General features: G+C 38.6%; 1 protein-coding gene across 1 annotated transcript in view; it reads left to right on the top strand.

Moving 5' to 3' along the window:
• The window catches only part of celsr1a (cadherin EGF LAG seven-pass G-type receptor 1a), a 189,646-nt gene that overhangs the window by 167,061 nt on the left and 8,016 nt on the right, over positions 1 to 14,569 (top strand). Inside the window, exons 26-35 of the mRNA XM_042335450.1 lie at positions 551 to 751; positions 2,757 to 2,931; positions 3,313 to 3,425; positions 3,715 to 3,794; positions 5,006 to 5,132; positions 7,622 to 7,747; positions 8,521 to 8,657; positions 11,500 to 11,600; positions 13,021 to 13,188; positions 13,618 to 13,866. Of these exons, the coding sequence (XP_042191384.1) occupies positions 551 to 751; positions 2,757 to 2,931; positions 3,313 to 3,425; positions 3,715 to 3,794; positions 5,006 to 5,132; positions 7,622 to 7,747; positions 8,521 to 8,657; positions 11,500 to 11,600; positions 13,021 to 13,188; positions 13,618 to 13,866 (1,477 nt within the window). The remainder of the gene's footprint in view (positions 1 to 550; positions 752 to 2,756; positions 2,932 to 3,312; positions 3,426 to 3,714; positions 3,795 to 5,005; positions 5,133 to 7,621; positions 7,748 to 8,520; positions 8,658 to 11,499; positions 11,601 to 13,020; positions 13,189 to 13,617; positions 13,867 to 14,569) is intronic.

The raw sequence follows: 14,569 nt of genomic DNA, 5'->3' as shown, positions 1-14,569 counted from the left end.
ACATACACTGCAGCTCTCAGCACTCACTAGAAATGAGAATGCTCTTACATAAAAGCATTTGTGATTGATATGAAAATTTAATACATCCTGAAGTTCTCAGTATTTTAATAATGGGCATTAGATAGTTATTTTACTTTTTTAGACCATTCATGTAATTGTCTGCCTCGTTTTTCTATCCAGTGAAAGGAGTGTTTGTCTGACAGACTTCACTAATGGCAATGGAAAACTAATGAGGATTCAAGGTTCCCACGGTCACAGCATTGAGTGAAGTCGGAGGGGGGTAGAGTAGTAATACAGCAACATCTGGGTTCCTGTATTGCTACGGCTTGTGGGAATGAAGGTGCCTGTCACTAGTACTCATCTTTGATAGCTTCTGAACATTACCCTCTATTTACAGACTTGCACATATGGACTTTTTCTTAGGAGTTTTATTAGCTATTTGTTCATGTAATGCATGAGTCACAAGTATGCTGCCTGTATCTATCTCTGTGTCCCACTGTGCCTGTAATACTAATACGAATAAGTGTGATATTTTTGTTTTGTTTTTCAGCACGGTGAGGTGTTGCCATTGAAGATTGTCACATACACCACCGTCTCAATCTCCTTGTTCGCTTTGTTTGTCACATTCTTGTTCCTCGTCCTTGTCCGAATCCTGCGCTCAAACCTTCATGATATCCACAAAAACCTGGTAGCCGCTCTCTTCTTCTCTGAGCTTGTGTTCCTCATTGGAATTAATCAAACCGATAATCCAGTAAGTGTTTAAATTTCCTTAATACTGTTTTCCTTGGTAATTTCCAAGAATTCAGTGTCAACTGCATCGTGTCATGTACAGAATACACAGTTTGCATTTCACAGCAAAATTTCTTTGAAACACATTGAGACACGATGGACCGAACGACCTTCTTCTGTGCTTTAAATTTGTACGGTTCTATCATCTCAATGACTTGACAAGACGTTGTATCAAATGCAAGGATAATTATTATCTGCAGTAAAATATACCATTAATCCCTGGATATTGAGATGGCAACTGTTGCGCCCTAACTCCTGGCTTGGCTAAAATCAGCTAACCCAGATTTGAACCCATAGCCTCAAACTTAGGCTACACTATGCAGGACCCACTGGGCCATTGGAGGAACTAGACTGCAATTCAAAGAACTTCCAAAATAAATTGAAATCCATCAAGATATCTTAGCAACTGGTGACAGTTCCAGGGGGGAAAAAACAACAGCAACACCTAGTGTAAACATACTGCCAATGCAAGTGAAGGACAGATCAAAAGGGCTGCTTGACAGATGAGCAGAAAGGAACACTTATTAAGTCAACTTGCGTGATCTTTCTGCTGGATAATATGTGAGTGTTTGATGTGCATCTGACAATGTGCATAAGATGCTCACTCAAAATATGGTTCCACCAATCCAGTCCTTTGGTGTTTGCTTCCAAACTGCTAACTATCCACCATTTACAATATTCATGAGCTGTTGAATGTTAATAATTCACACAATAATTTAGCCAAAATACCTCTAGAAGCAAAGTAAACCACATTCTGAGTTGTTTACACATTACCCATTTGGTGGGCTGTAAAAGGGCAGGGCTTTGGAGTGGAGTTTTACCAGTGGAGTTTTACCATGATTCATTTTCTGGAAAAGTTAACCACGGAGCAGGTCTAATAGACCTTGCATTTTATCCACCTCAATACAAACTACTTCCACTTTGTTAGGATCCAACACGCTTAGTGTTGTGCTATGTCACCGAAGCCTCCTCTTGTCCGATAGGGTTTTGCAAGGTACATTATTATGTCACATAGAATAATATCTTAAGAAGACTAGCCATTTGACCCAACAAATCCATGCCATGCTGTCCTTTTAACCCTTTATCGTGCATTTTTGAATGTTCTCTCTCTTTATCCCCTCCCATCCCGAAAAAAAAAGAATGTTTGCTTAGACCCGTCGATAACATTGTTTGTTCTGTTAAGTGTAAGTAGATTTGTTGTTTGCTTGCTGCGATTGGATACAAAAATACACAGTTATTGCACTTTACAGTATATTCTGTGAAGCATTTTGAGATGTCCTCCCAAAGTGAAAAGTGCTACATCAAAAGCGAGGATTATGAACAGTGGGATAATACTTTGTTAATGTAGGTGCCTTAATTCTCTGGAATGTGAAAGTATTTGAATAGAACTACATTCAATGTGTAACTTGGGACTGATACATTCTGTGCCACACTTTATCAGTGAAAAATTTGCTTGTTTATATGAAAGAAAAACATTCATAACAATTTGTGTTTAGCATTCGTCCAAGTCTACTTTACTCTTATTAAAAAAGATACATTTGGAGGAGTTTATAAAATATTACCGTATTAGATCATCAAATATTGTATAGTGTTTGGTATTATATGGATTGTTTCATAGATCATTAAAATGTCCAATTCAAAAAATAATTTATTTATATAGATCCTGGATAACAGCATAATTTGTATCTGCATTTTAAACTTTTTTAACTAAAAGCTGATAATTGCAAACATTGATGTTTAAAGCTTCCCTTTTGAATGACAATTGAGCAAAGTCATGACATTAATAGGAGCAGCCTGCTGCTTCCAACTTTAACATCGTTGGTATCAAAAGAAGAAAGTCCAGTTTGCAGTATAAAGTTAAATTCCCTCCTGTTGGGGGGAATGGGTTTTGAACACAGAGCAGCATAATAAGGTTGCTGAGGTTTACTGAGGATTGGTCACCATTGATTGAGTTTATTCTCCTGCAGTTTGTCTGCACTGCGATCGCCTTCCTGCTCCATTACTTCTACATGTGCACATTTGCCTGGACATTTGTGGAGGGTTTCCACATTTACCGCATGCTCACCGAGGTCAGGAATGTGAACTACGGGCGAATGAGATTCTACTATGCCATCGGCTGGGGAATTCCTGCCATTATAACAGGTACATTTTACTCTGGGGTAACCGTATTAAACAGAAGACATTATTACACGAGTTGATAACTGTAAATGCCTGGAAAAGCACTTAAGGTGTTTCAAGTATTTCTACTTTCTCAGGTACAACCTACAATAAGTTACGTTGAGTGAAGGGAGAGAGGGGATGTCTGCCTGTTCAACGTGTGACCCCAGACCCAACATTCAAGTTCAAAAAGACCTTTGGAAAACTGTTTTGCACATTAAGACTGATTTCAATTGTCCAAAGTTCTGCACAATCTTAAATTTTAAGAAAGATCATAAGGCAAACATCATGAGATTTTTAGGGCTCGGGTGCTTTTAATAAGAGGAAGTGGTAAACTCCAGAAAACACTCCTTGTGTTAATTTCAGGTCTGGCTATGGGGCTGGATCCACAAGGATATGGGAACCCTGACTTTTGCTGGCTGTCTGTCCATGATACACTCATCTGGAGTTTTGCTGGCCCCATCTGCGGAGTGGTCATTGTGAGTATTCTTCTTATCAAGACATATATGTAAAACCTTTATCTTGAAAGAAAGAAGTTCCTTCTTTCTTTCAAACTCTTCCATTGCTTGTGCCACCAGTTAGTCTGTGTTGGAACTGGGTGTATCTATATTCCCAAAGATGACAATGCTTATACTTTGTTGCCCCTGCTTTTGTTGTTTCACCACTGTTTAGCACTCTGAGACGCACTATATATTATATATAAGTTGTATTTTCTGGGTATGGCGCAATACATCGGAAGTTTTTTAATTTTAATTTCTGCTCCTTCAGGTAAACATTATCATATTTATACTAGCTGCTAAAGCATCTTGTGGGCCCAGACACAGATCCTTTGAAAAGACTGGTGTTACGTAAGTTTATTTTTAATATTATTTCCGAATTTGAAATCTGCAATGAAAGAGAGAGCACTGGGTTAGATCCAGGCAGCATGTGGGGCCTTTGTGAAATTATCAGATGAACATGTAACCACTAAATAAGGCAAAGAGAAAAAAAAGGGTTTGGTGGAAATGTGCAATAAAATCAGGAGGTCCTGAAACTACAAAGCAAGTCTTTTGAAAGGTAAAAGGGGGGTAATGTTTGATGAAGGGTCACACCCAAACATTACCCTGTCTTTCTCTTTCAGGTGCTGAGTGAAATTTGGTACATTTCCATGATTTTATGCATGCGTATACACTTTTGTGGTTTCTTTTGGATTAGTTTCCTGCATCTAATGTTATCACTACTTGAGAATTTTTTTTCAATTTGCAGTTCCTCTTGATTTATATTTCCGTGGGGCATCAGTGCTAAGGAATGAAATTTTGCCTACAAAATACACAGTCAATCTAGTTCACAATGCATTCTGTGAAACTCTTTGAGATATCTGAATGACGCTATATCAAATGCAAAGATTATTATTATTAAAATTACGTTTAGCACTCAGCATCAATCTTTAAGCAAATTATAGGCAATCATCTACTCCACTGTTACCAGGAGCTGGTCTGAAGTACACTCTGCATAGGACCCATACAGCCACCAGAGATAAGACCCTCGCCCCATCAGTCTGACATGTAATTGACCCCAAGCCCCAGAGGTGAAGGGTTTGTTTGCTTATTGCACTATGCAGCCTAGACCCCAGAGAGTCCCTGTAATTGTTAATGGATAGAGCAAATGTTCCTGTCATGTAGTGATGATGTCTCTGTGTGGATCTTTTGGTCTCGTTTGGTCACTCAAGCATGGCGATGGGTTTCCGTGCAGGGCCCGGCTGATCAAAACAGAGTCATGTCACCTCTGTGACACTAGTACATGAACTTGTTTTTCTTTTTTTGACTTTTTACAGACGGTTAACTTTTTCTTTCCGAGGGTGTATATTTAAAAAAAAGCATAAAAGTCACGGCCATTAAGAAAACAGAAAGAGAGACCTGTAGATAATCTTTAGCAAACTCCCTCTGTGAGGAGAATGTTTTGAACCATAGATTTTCTAGCAGTCAGTGCCATGACCAGCTACAGAAACTGCCTCGATTGACTATAGCCAACTGAAGGGTCTAGTTTTGTGGATCAATACTGAAGCTTTTGTTCCTTTCAGATTCAGCCTGAGGACAGCTTTTCTGTTGCTGCTGCTGATCAGTGCTACTTGGCTGCTTGGGTTAATGGCTGTAAATAATGATACTATGGCATTCCATTATCTCTTTGCCATCTTCAGCTGTTTACAGGTAAAATCAAAGCTGTTGTATGACAGTGTACCAGGACAAACAATTTCTATCCATGTTTGAGCCCTCTCTCTATTGTTGCTCGAGCTGTGCTGCATCCATGCCAAATAATTAGGGCTACAGATTTGGCCCGGCATTTTGGGATGTCCTCCCGACGTGAAAGGCGCTATACAAATGTAATCGTGTTGTTGTTGTGTCAAAAATCTTGAAGCAGTTGCGGTAAATTTAATGAATGACACAGTTTATGGGAAAATGTTGGGATAAGTCATGGGTTGGGAAATTCAACTGTACCTCTTCATGCTTCCCAACATTTCCAATGTCTAAATCGAGCCGTAATATAAAAAAAAACCTTACCTGTGAATGCAGGAAGTGGCTAGGCTGTGTGCTCGCATCGCGAGAATAGTTTGAATTTCCCACATTAACCTTGAGAGAGACCGGCACATGCGCACACAGCCTAGTCACTTCCCTGTTCCAATTAGGCCATGTGTGTGCTTGCATCTGCCTCGTGAGAACACTTTGAATTTCCTGCATTAACTTTGAGAAAGGCCGGCGACTGCCATGACAAAACTGCAGCCCTATCAATATCCATTCCCTCTGGGGAATAAAACTATGTGTTTCAGCATGTTTAACCTCCCAGTGACTGGAGAGGAAGTGTGTTCCTCTAATGAGAATCTCCCATGTTATACATTTTATGAACAGCATAGAATTTTATGAATGAGAAACCGAAATGTTATGAATCAGCTTTCTGATATTGGAAATGAAGAGGCTGATTCATAGTTTAGTCATGCAGAGCTCACATTAACTCATGGTAGCCTGGCGTGCTTGGCACCTGTTGTAATCCTTCTTACTCATCTGTATCTCTCATGTTGTTAGTCACTGAACTAAGAAACATTTCCACTGGAGTATATTGTTTTGGAAAGCATGTTCAAAGAATGGCTCTTTGTGGGACATTGCTGTGTGCAAATTAGCTGACATCTTCACCCTCAAAACACAAGTCACATCACTTTACAGTTTATTCTGTGAAGTGTTGTGAAGCTCCCTCCTGACGTGAAAGGTGCTTTACCAAATATAAGGATCATTATTGTTATTATTATTAATACAAATAATATTGATACTTAAGAAATGTTTAATTTTTAAAAAAAAACACAAATTTGATTCAATTACTTGGCAATTTAAAAGTTCATGTTTCTGCCCAGGCATCGCTTCTGTTATCTGTTACCTTGGAAAATTTGGCTTGAGAGAATCAAAGTTTTTTTTNGCTCATTTTAGTCATGCCCCTCTAGAAGTGGCATGTTTGGTTTGAACCAGCTGTGATGTCTTCACTGGTTGAATAGGCTGCCACCTCTCAGTGTCAATGCTAACACATAAATAACCAAGGCCAGGTATCGGAGATGAATAGAGTCCATGTAAGGCATTTTTAGAAGAGGAGGAGAAAGAGAGAACAATTGAAAGAGAAAATAATGAGAAAAATAATTCAATCCACTTACAGAAAACTGATTTATTATGTGGTTTTACATGTTAATAACTGTTAAGCCTTCTCAACTACTTGAGCAGCATTCCTTTGATCGGTACTAAATTTGATAGCTGGTAAGGGGCCACATAGAATTAAGATCACTTTCACAAGAATCCAGCAATTGCTGAGAGAAAGTTAATGCTTCTGTGCATTTATATATTTCCACAAGTCATGCTTAAACAGACTGTTAAATAGTGAGGAATTGTTTAAATGTCACATTCCTCTGGTGCCTCCAAAGGATTCTATTTATAGAATGGGACACAAAGGCTAGTTTTTTTTAAAAAACTAATCATGTTATAACCATTGGTATAAGGCAAGAAGAGTAAAATAGTTGCTCTTTACTGCCCATTGATTTACAGTGACATGAATTGATTTACAGAGGCATTCAGGAATAGGGTAGGTGTTGGCTATCAGTATACTAGGACTATTGCTACGCACTTGGTCTCTGAGGTGTGTGGATGCTTAAGGTGCCAGTTTTATTATTTCTGAGGGAATATTCTTAGATCAATTTTTTTACTCAGCGAGTTGTTACGATCTGGAATGCACTGCCTGAAAGGGTGATGGAAGCAGATTCAATAATAACTTTCAAAAGGGAATTGAATATGTATACTTGAAAAGGAAAAAACTGCAAGGCTATGGGGAAAGGGACTAGTTGGTAGCTCTTTCAAAGGACCGGCACAGGCACAATGGTCTCCTTTTGAGCTGTAAGATTCTATCACTTTTCCAGAATTTCGTAGTTACTGATTTTTTTTGAGTAGGAACAGGAACCTGGAATTATTTACTCTTCAAATTCCCCAAACCAGGCCAGTTATATGCTTCAACTTGATTGGTTAACTCAGAAGGCTGTAATCTTCCTGATGTATGGTTCTGTACCACACTACATGGTGCCTGAACTGTCACTGAACCTTGTTGTAATTCTTTTTAAGAAACCTTTCAGTTGGTTATCATTCATCCCAAATGAACTGCTTTCTGATTTTAGGGACTCTTCATTTTTTTCTGCCACTGTATCCTTGACAAAGAAGTTCGAAAAACTCTAACAAACATATTCACTGGAAAGAAACCACATCCTGATGACACAGTCCTGACCAGAACCACCGTCTTATCAGTAAGTTCCTGTTACTGTGGAAGTGAACATATGTCGTACCTTCCTAGCCTAATTATGAAGTTCTGTAATTACTCTCTGACCAAAGCCATTTGTCAATAATTCACTGCTACAGTAAGCACATTCCATAGTTTTATTTGTTTTCATTTTATAACAAATAATATGCATATAATTTGGGTCTAAGAAGAAACATTTTGTTTAAACTAATTCAAATGTTGTCACTAAATAAGCGGTTTTTAAAAGAAGTGAATCAACATAATGACAGAACCACACAGAGTGAAAAAAACTATTCAGTGGCTCTTCATATTAAACTAGGATCAGGTATGTCACTGAGTAGCTTTAATTCTCTTTACTGCAGCGATGATCCTGCATTGTTTTAATGTGGATAAAGGATACATTTCCATAGAAATGATTAGAACTATAGAATGGTTCAGGGTTTATAGTACAACAGCAAACAAATTCTAATTGAAAGGTGATCATCTTTATAAATTCTGATTTACTTTGATGAAACTCATTTATCAAATTGGTTATATTATGGACCATTGTAAAGCTATCAGAAAAGAGCTGAGCAATTCTGCTCATAGCGCTGAATGGTGGTGTATGCCACAGAACTGAAGGTAACCGCTTACAGTTCCAGTTCAGTGCATGGAGTGACAGGTATCATGTGCTGTAATTGGATCCTGTGGCTTTACCCATGAGCTTGATGGCAAAAAGCCACTGGCTGATCTTAAGAAGTGGCACTACGGGATTGAATGAACTTCTGTGCTCTTTTCCAGCGGTCGCTCAACTGTAACAATACATACGTAGATGAAGGTCGAATGTATCGCACAACCATCGGTGAATCTACTGCCTCCATGGAGAGCACTGTCAGGTCAGCCAAGAGCCACAATAGCTTCGTTGCTCATATTCTCAGGTAATGTGGTGGCGGGTGCATGGCTTTGATCTTTTCTGGTTTACTACTAATGTAAGCAATCACATTGTCCTTTCTTGATGTACTTTGCTTACTCTATTGTTGATTTACAACACAACACTAACAAGGAGACATTAAACTGTTGGTGTTTGCTTATTGATGCAAGTTTGCAATTTACTGTTTAATCTATTATCTGATTGACTGATTCCCGTGCTCTATTAAACCAAACCTTTAAAAAGAGGGTTTGGTCCGTAGTACATGAAAGACTTTTGAGTGGAATAATATAGTTCAGGTGTCATTAGTTGATGAAATGTACTTAATTTCTGTTTAAGTACAACCTAAGGCTCAGTGAACTTACTTGGAACATTGATAATAGCTGATAAATAGCAGCATTGGGTGGAAAAACACCTCAGAGATTCTCTGGGCTTAATAATAATAATAATGATAATAATCCTTGCACTTGATATAGCACTTTTAATAATAATAATCCTTGCATTTGAGATAGCGCTTTTCACGTCGGGAGGATGTCCCAAAGCGCTTCACAGAATATACTGTAAAGTGAATTGACTGTATATTTGTGGGTGAAACGTGGCAACCAATTGCGCACAGCAGTGTCCCACAAACAATCGTGGATTGAGTAACCAAATTATTATTTTTTTTAAGGATTATTACCCCCGGAAAAGCAATCTGCCAATCGACTAACAACCGGGCTCCTACTTACTGCTAGGTAAACAGAGGTGTGTGGAATAAGGAAACTTGCCCAACATTTCGCTCTACCGGGAATCGAACCCAGGTCTCTCGCTTGCGAGGCGAGTGCTCTAACCACTGAGCTACACTTGACACCTAAGTATGACTGTGTTGAGCAGTGAAGAAACTGAAAGAAATTGAAGAGGTTACAGGATTAGTTGGCAGAATTGGTCAGGAGATTGTTCCTCCAGGATTTTTCATGTATGTAGTTGCATTTGAATTCAAGGCTCCTGCAGCTACTTAATGCTGACTGTAATATTCAGAATCATTGCAGTCCCATATTGGCGATGAGATTTTATTTGTTTCTTCAAATTGTATTTTATTCAGTTTCTCTTCACAACCATCTGGGGAGGCAGTGGCTCTTCCCCCACATCCATATATTTATCTGTTGTATGCCTTTTCTTCTACAACTGGAAAGTTTGCTTTTCCTTGCAGTGTAAGCACTCCATTTCGCATTTAGGCAAATGATCGCTGCCCTATTAGTTTTCAGATGTTTTCTGTAATTGATGAATGCATCCCTGAAGTTACTGTAATCCCCATAAATTCTGTCATGGCTGTGACAATGGGCCACTGTTGTGCCAATTCATTGCAATGTTCATTGATCATCAGGGTTTGCAGATTTTCTTTACAATATATAATCCTTGCATTTGATGTAGCACCTCATCATGTTGTTGAAATGCCTCAAAATGCTTCAAAGGATTTACTGTAAAGTATACTGATAATGTAATTGTAAGCAAACATAGCAGCAAGTTTGCGCACAGCAATAACCCACAAACAGATATGAAGTGAATTACCAATTTTATTAGGATTGTTGGCCAGGATACCAGGGAAAACACCCTTTTTTATATCTAGAGGAATACATGATTAAATGACTTGTATCCATGCCAGCATTAAAAAAAAGTATTTTTTTTTAAATGGCTTAAAAATGTTCTTACATATTAGTTTGGCTCAGTTAGTGCCACTTGCACTTCAGGGTCAAAACCTTCTAGGCTTAAGTCTCAAGTTAGTATCTTACAATCCAGGATGATCCTAGGCGCAGGTGCCATCCTTCCCAACAAAATTAAACAAAGGACGACTCTGAGGGTTGTTGCTGTATATTAAAGGGTAAGATGATTTGGCTCCATCTTCAAATTAAAGGGATTTCTCTCCTTCAAAATTCCCCCCAAAAATCATTAATTACTGAGTGGACAAAGCTGGCAAGGTTTATATATCATTTTTACTCACCAAAAGATATGGTTTGAAATAGTGAGTGTTTCTGATATTATTGAGTGAGAATATTTCCCAGCATAACAGATTTACTAACAAATGTCCTGAGGCTTTCTGGTGATTGTATATTTGATTTCAGCTTCTCTCTGTAACTTTTGTGAGTCAACTCCCCCAAAATATTTAATCATAAATTCTTTCTAAATGTTTGATTTTTAAAAATAGTGCCTCTTAAAAACATTGTATATGTTTGGCTGTGTTTTTTTCAGAGTGCATCACCTGATCTAAGGAAAGAGCTATGGTTCAGAAGGACCAGATAAAGAACTTTAAATAAAGAAATCTTAGTTCCACCATATGTTAGGCATATGAATTTGGTGATTTGGGTTGAGTTGACAACAAGGTCTGTTGTATGCAATGAGTAAAACAGGTGTTTTATGTGCCACGTGTAATGAATGTTTACAAAGGAAATTGCAGAGACCCATATTGATCACATTATTAAGAGCCCTTTGTATAGATGGGTGAATATTTGATGCATAATACGCCTGTGTTTGCACATAATGCGTAGTGGTTTTCTACATAGTGCATTACTAGTCCCGATTGTCTAAGCAGAATTCATCTGACCTTCACTGTTCTGGTGTAGGAATGCTGATCAAGAAATAGAAATCCTTTCTTTTCTCCACTATTGCCCCTTTTTACTATGATTAGACTTATCTTCAAAAGGCACAATTGTTTCTGATACCCTTCCTTCAAATTCTTTATCTGCTGTGTTATTTACAAAGTACAAGGAGTCATCCAATCCATGATTTAATGAATCATCTCGCTCCCTCTGGCTGCTAATGTGGCTAATTAGGAACATGTTACGTTGCTAAGGAAAATACTCTGCATCTTTTCACAGGGATGAAACTCAGAGAGTGAGCTTATTATCAAGTCAAGCAGAGGCTGGCCCCACGGAACCTGATTCCGGAATATTCCACAAAAAAACAAGGAAGCCTGAGGGTAAGATTCTTCATCAACTGATAAAGGCCTGCTGCAAAACTTCAAAGCAAAATCAATATTTTAAATAATGGTTTTAATATTCTGAGTTAAAGTGTAAGGCAGAATAATTGAAAATAGATTGATATCCCAGCAGTTTGAAATTCCATCTAGTCTTAGTTTAGATCTTACAGAATTTTGTTTCCTGTTATTTCTCCCCAGTTTGATCACATCAAACTTAAAGACAATTAGTTTTCTGCATCCAATTTATGATGTAAACTGTAAGTAACAGCAGGCCAAAGACTAATCCCTGAATCTCTCAGCTAGTTACTTGCTTCCATGCATGTACAACTGCACATTGGCTTTCTGATTCAATGCCCCCTATTCCATCCCCTCAACCTTGTGGACCTGTGTCACTGTGTCAAATGCTTTGCTAAAATCAAAATGCATAGTATACACACAGTTCCACCTATCCTTATTTCCTCAAAGTGTCCAAAAGATTTAACATGCACAATTTCCCTCCCATAAAGTCATGCTGATTCCCTCTTATAATTCTACATTTTCTTTGTTACTTTCCTCTTATCCCCTCTTTCAGGAAGTTCTCCAATATCTTCCCTTCAAAAGGTCAGAGACTCACTGGCCTGCAGTGTTACCTTTTCCCCCTTTTTATATTTCATCATTATGTTCTGTCTTCTGTAATCCTCAAGGATACCTTCCATTTTCACCTAAATATACCAACCACATGTAATTTTGTTAGCTAATAATATTAATAATCCTTGCATTTGATGTAGCACCTTATCATGTCATTGAGACATCTCAAAGCACTTCACAGAATACGCTGTAAAGTGGATTCAGTGTATATTTTGTGGATTTCCCTTAAGTACCTTGTATGCACTCGACAGATGGTTTGTACTCATTGTTGTTTATGGGCTTTTTGCCGCAGATTCCCTGCTGCACTTAGCCATATAACAGTCAATTAATTTCTAATGTAAAAATTCTAATCAATACAGTATATATTTTGTAAAGTGCCTTGGGATGTCTGTTTTTATGTGAAAAGTAATGTATAAATGCAAGTTATTATTATTGTTGCTTGTTCCTTTAGCCTGCCATTCATCTGTGTCTTTAACATCATCAGTGCTCTGCTCCAGTTGTCCTGGAAACTCTACCTCCACCGATAAGAAAGGCAGCTCATGAACTCCGATAAAAATAATTAATTTAAAATATCTATCATTGCTTAGACAATCGATAGCATGTCACTTTGGGATCCTTAAGGGTCCTACTCTTTCCTTAATCATCTGTTTGCTGGAGGTGTATTTATGTCTTTCATGTTGTATTTTATATTCCCCAATAAACGTAATGTTTTCCCAAGTTACCATGTTTGCTCTGTTATAAAGCAATAACAGTTTCATTGTACCAAATAATTCATATTTTAATCTTTTTCTAGAGCCAGATTCTGATTCAGACAGTGAACTTTCTTTGGAAGATGATCATAGCAGCTCCTATGCTTCTAGTCGTTCATCAGATAGTGAAGATGAGTTTCCAGCAGACCCGACCTGGAGCAAAGCAACACTTAAAAACAATGAAAAACATCCAGTACACAGCACACCAAAGGGTAAGCCAAACACCAGCAGCATGAATTAGAGCAAAGATGTCTGATTGCTCTGATATGGAACGTGCCTGTGTAGCGCTCGCCACTTTAGTGCTTGATAAATACAACTATGCCTTCCAACTAGAAAGTTGGGCATTCTATATCTGGGACCATTTATCCCTGTGGCTTGCTTCATTTGAATGAGTTACTCCATGACAGGTCCATAGTTCCCATGTAGTAGTACTTACTGACTACACTAGAGAATCACAGTAATGTTACATGTAAAAGTTGCTAGTTTACACCCATGTAAGTACTGGTGTTGAAAGTTCCTTTGAGCACAAAGCTGGTGTTCCTGGAATCCTTGTGAGTGGTATCTTTTCTATAAGTATAGACCATATGTACGTATATTCAACATGTACCTTTAACTTCTCTCCATCTTCCCCCACTCCCCAGCTGAGTGCATGCCCAATCATGTTAAGCCTTATTGGCCTGCCGAATGTACCACAGCCAGTGATAGCGAAGATCACGGGACTGCGGAGAAACTAAAGGTGGAAACAAAAGTAAACATCGAGTTGCACAGAGAAAATAAAATGAATCACTGTGGGGACATTCCCAAAGTGGATGAGGAGGAGGATGTACAGCAGAATGAAAGCATACCCGGTCCTCAGCCTATCTCCAATCCACAACCAGAACAAAGAAAAGGCAAGTATTGAGCTCACCACGGCAAATGATCTCTAGAATGTATTAATGAGCCATCCTCCTCTTCCTGTCCAACGTTTCCAAATTTGGAAACTTTGTGCAACTTTGCAATCAGGATAAAAATAATCTGAAGTTTTATGTACTGTGACTGACTCGGTTCTAGTATTTGCTAAACATTTATTATGATTTTCTTGCGCTGGATGAAGCCCTGATTGCTCTTCATGATGTTGTTGGTTGTAAGTTCTTAGGATTGCTCTCTCTTTAAAAACCTTCTAACTTCCACATCTGTAATTTGGTGCTCCTAGTATAAAGTCTTCACAATTCGATGGTTTACCTGCAGTTATTTTGCCAGCTCCTTTATTATCCTGAAAACTTTACTTTTACCTCCGCTAAATCATCATTCTACTCCAAGACAATCTTGGAAGTTAAAGACAACCCCAGGCTCCTCTTTTCCATCATGAACCGTCTCCTCCGCCCACCTGTTCAAACCTCACCTATCCTCACCTCAAACGCAAACTGTAAGGCAATGCTGGACTTCCTCGAATCTAAAGTCGAGGAATTCCGCTCAGCTGCCTCTGCCACTGCATCTGCTACCCCCTCCCCATCTCCTCCTCCCACCCGGCCCCTAACCATCCCACCCTCCACAACTTTGAACCTGTCTCCCCCTCTCACATCACCACCATAACCCGTATGAAAGTACCACCTG

The sequence above is a fragment of the Callorhinchus milii genome, unplaced genomic scaffold, assembly GCF_018977255.1.
Source record: "Callorhinchus milii isolate IMCB2004 unplaced genomic scaffold, IMCB_Cmil_1.0 Scaffold5, whole genome shotgun sequence".
Taxonomy (NCBI): domain Eukaryota; kingdom Metazoa; phylum Chordata; class Chondrichthyes; order Chimaeriformes; family Callorhinchidae; genus Callorhinchus; species Callorhinchus milii.
This window is presented reverse-complemented; position numbering and strand designations above follow the sequence as displayed.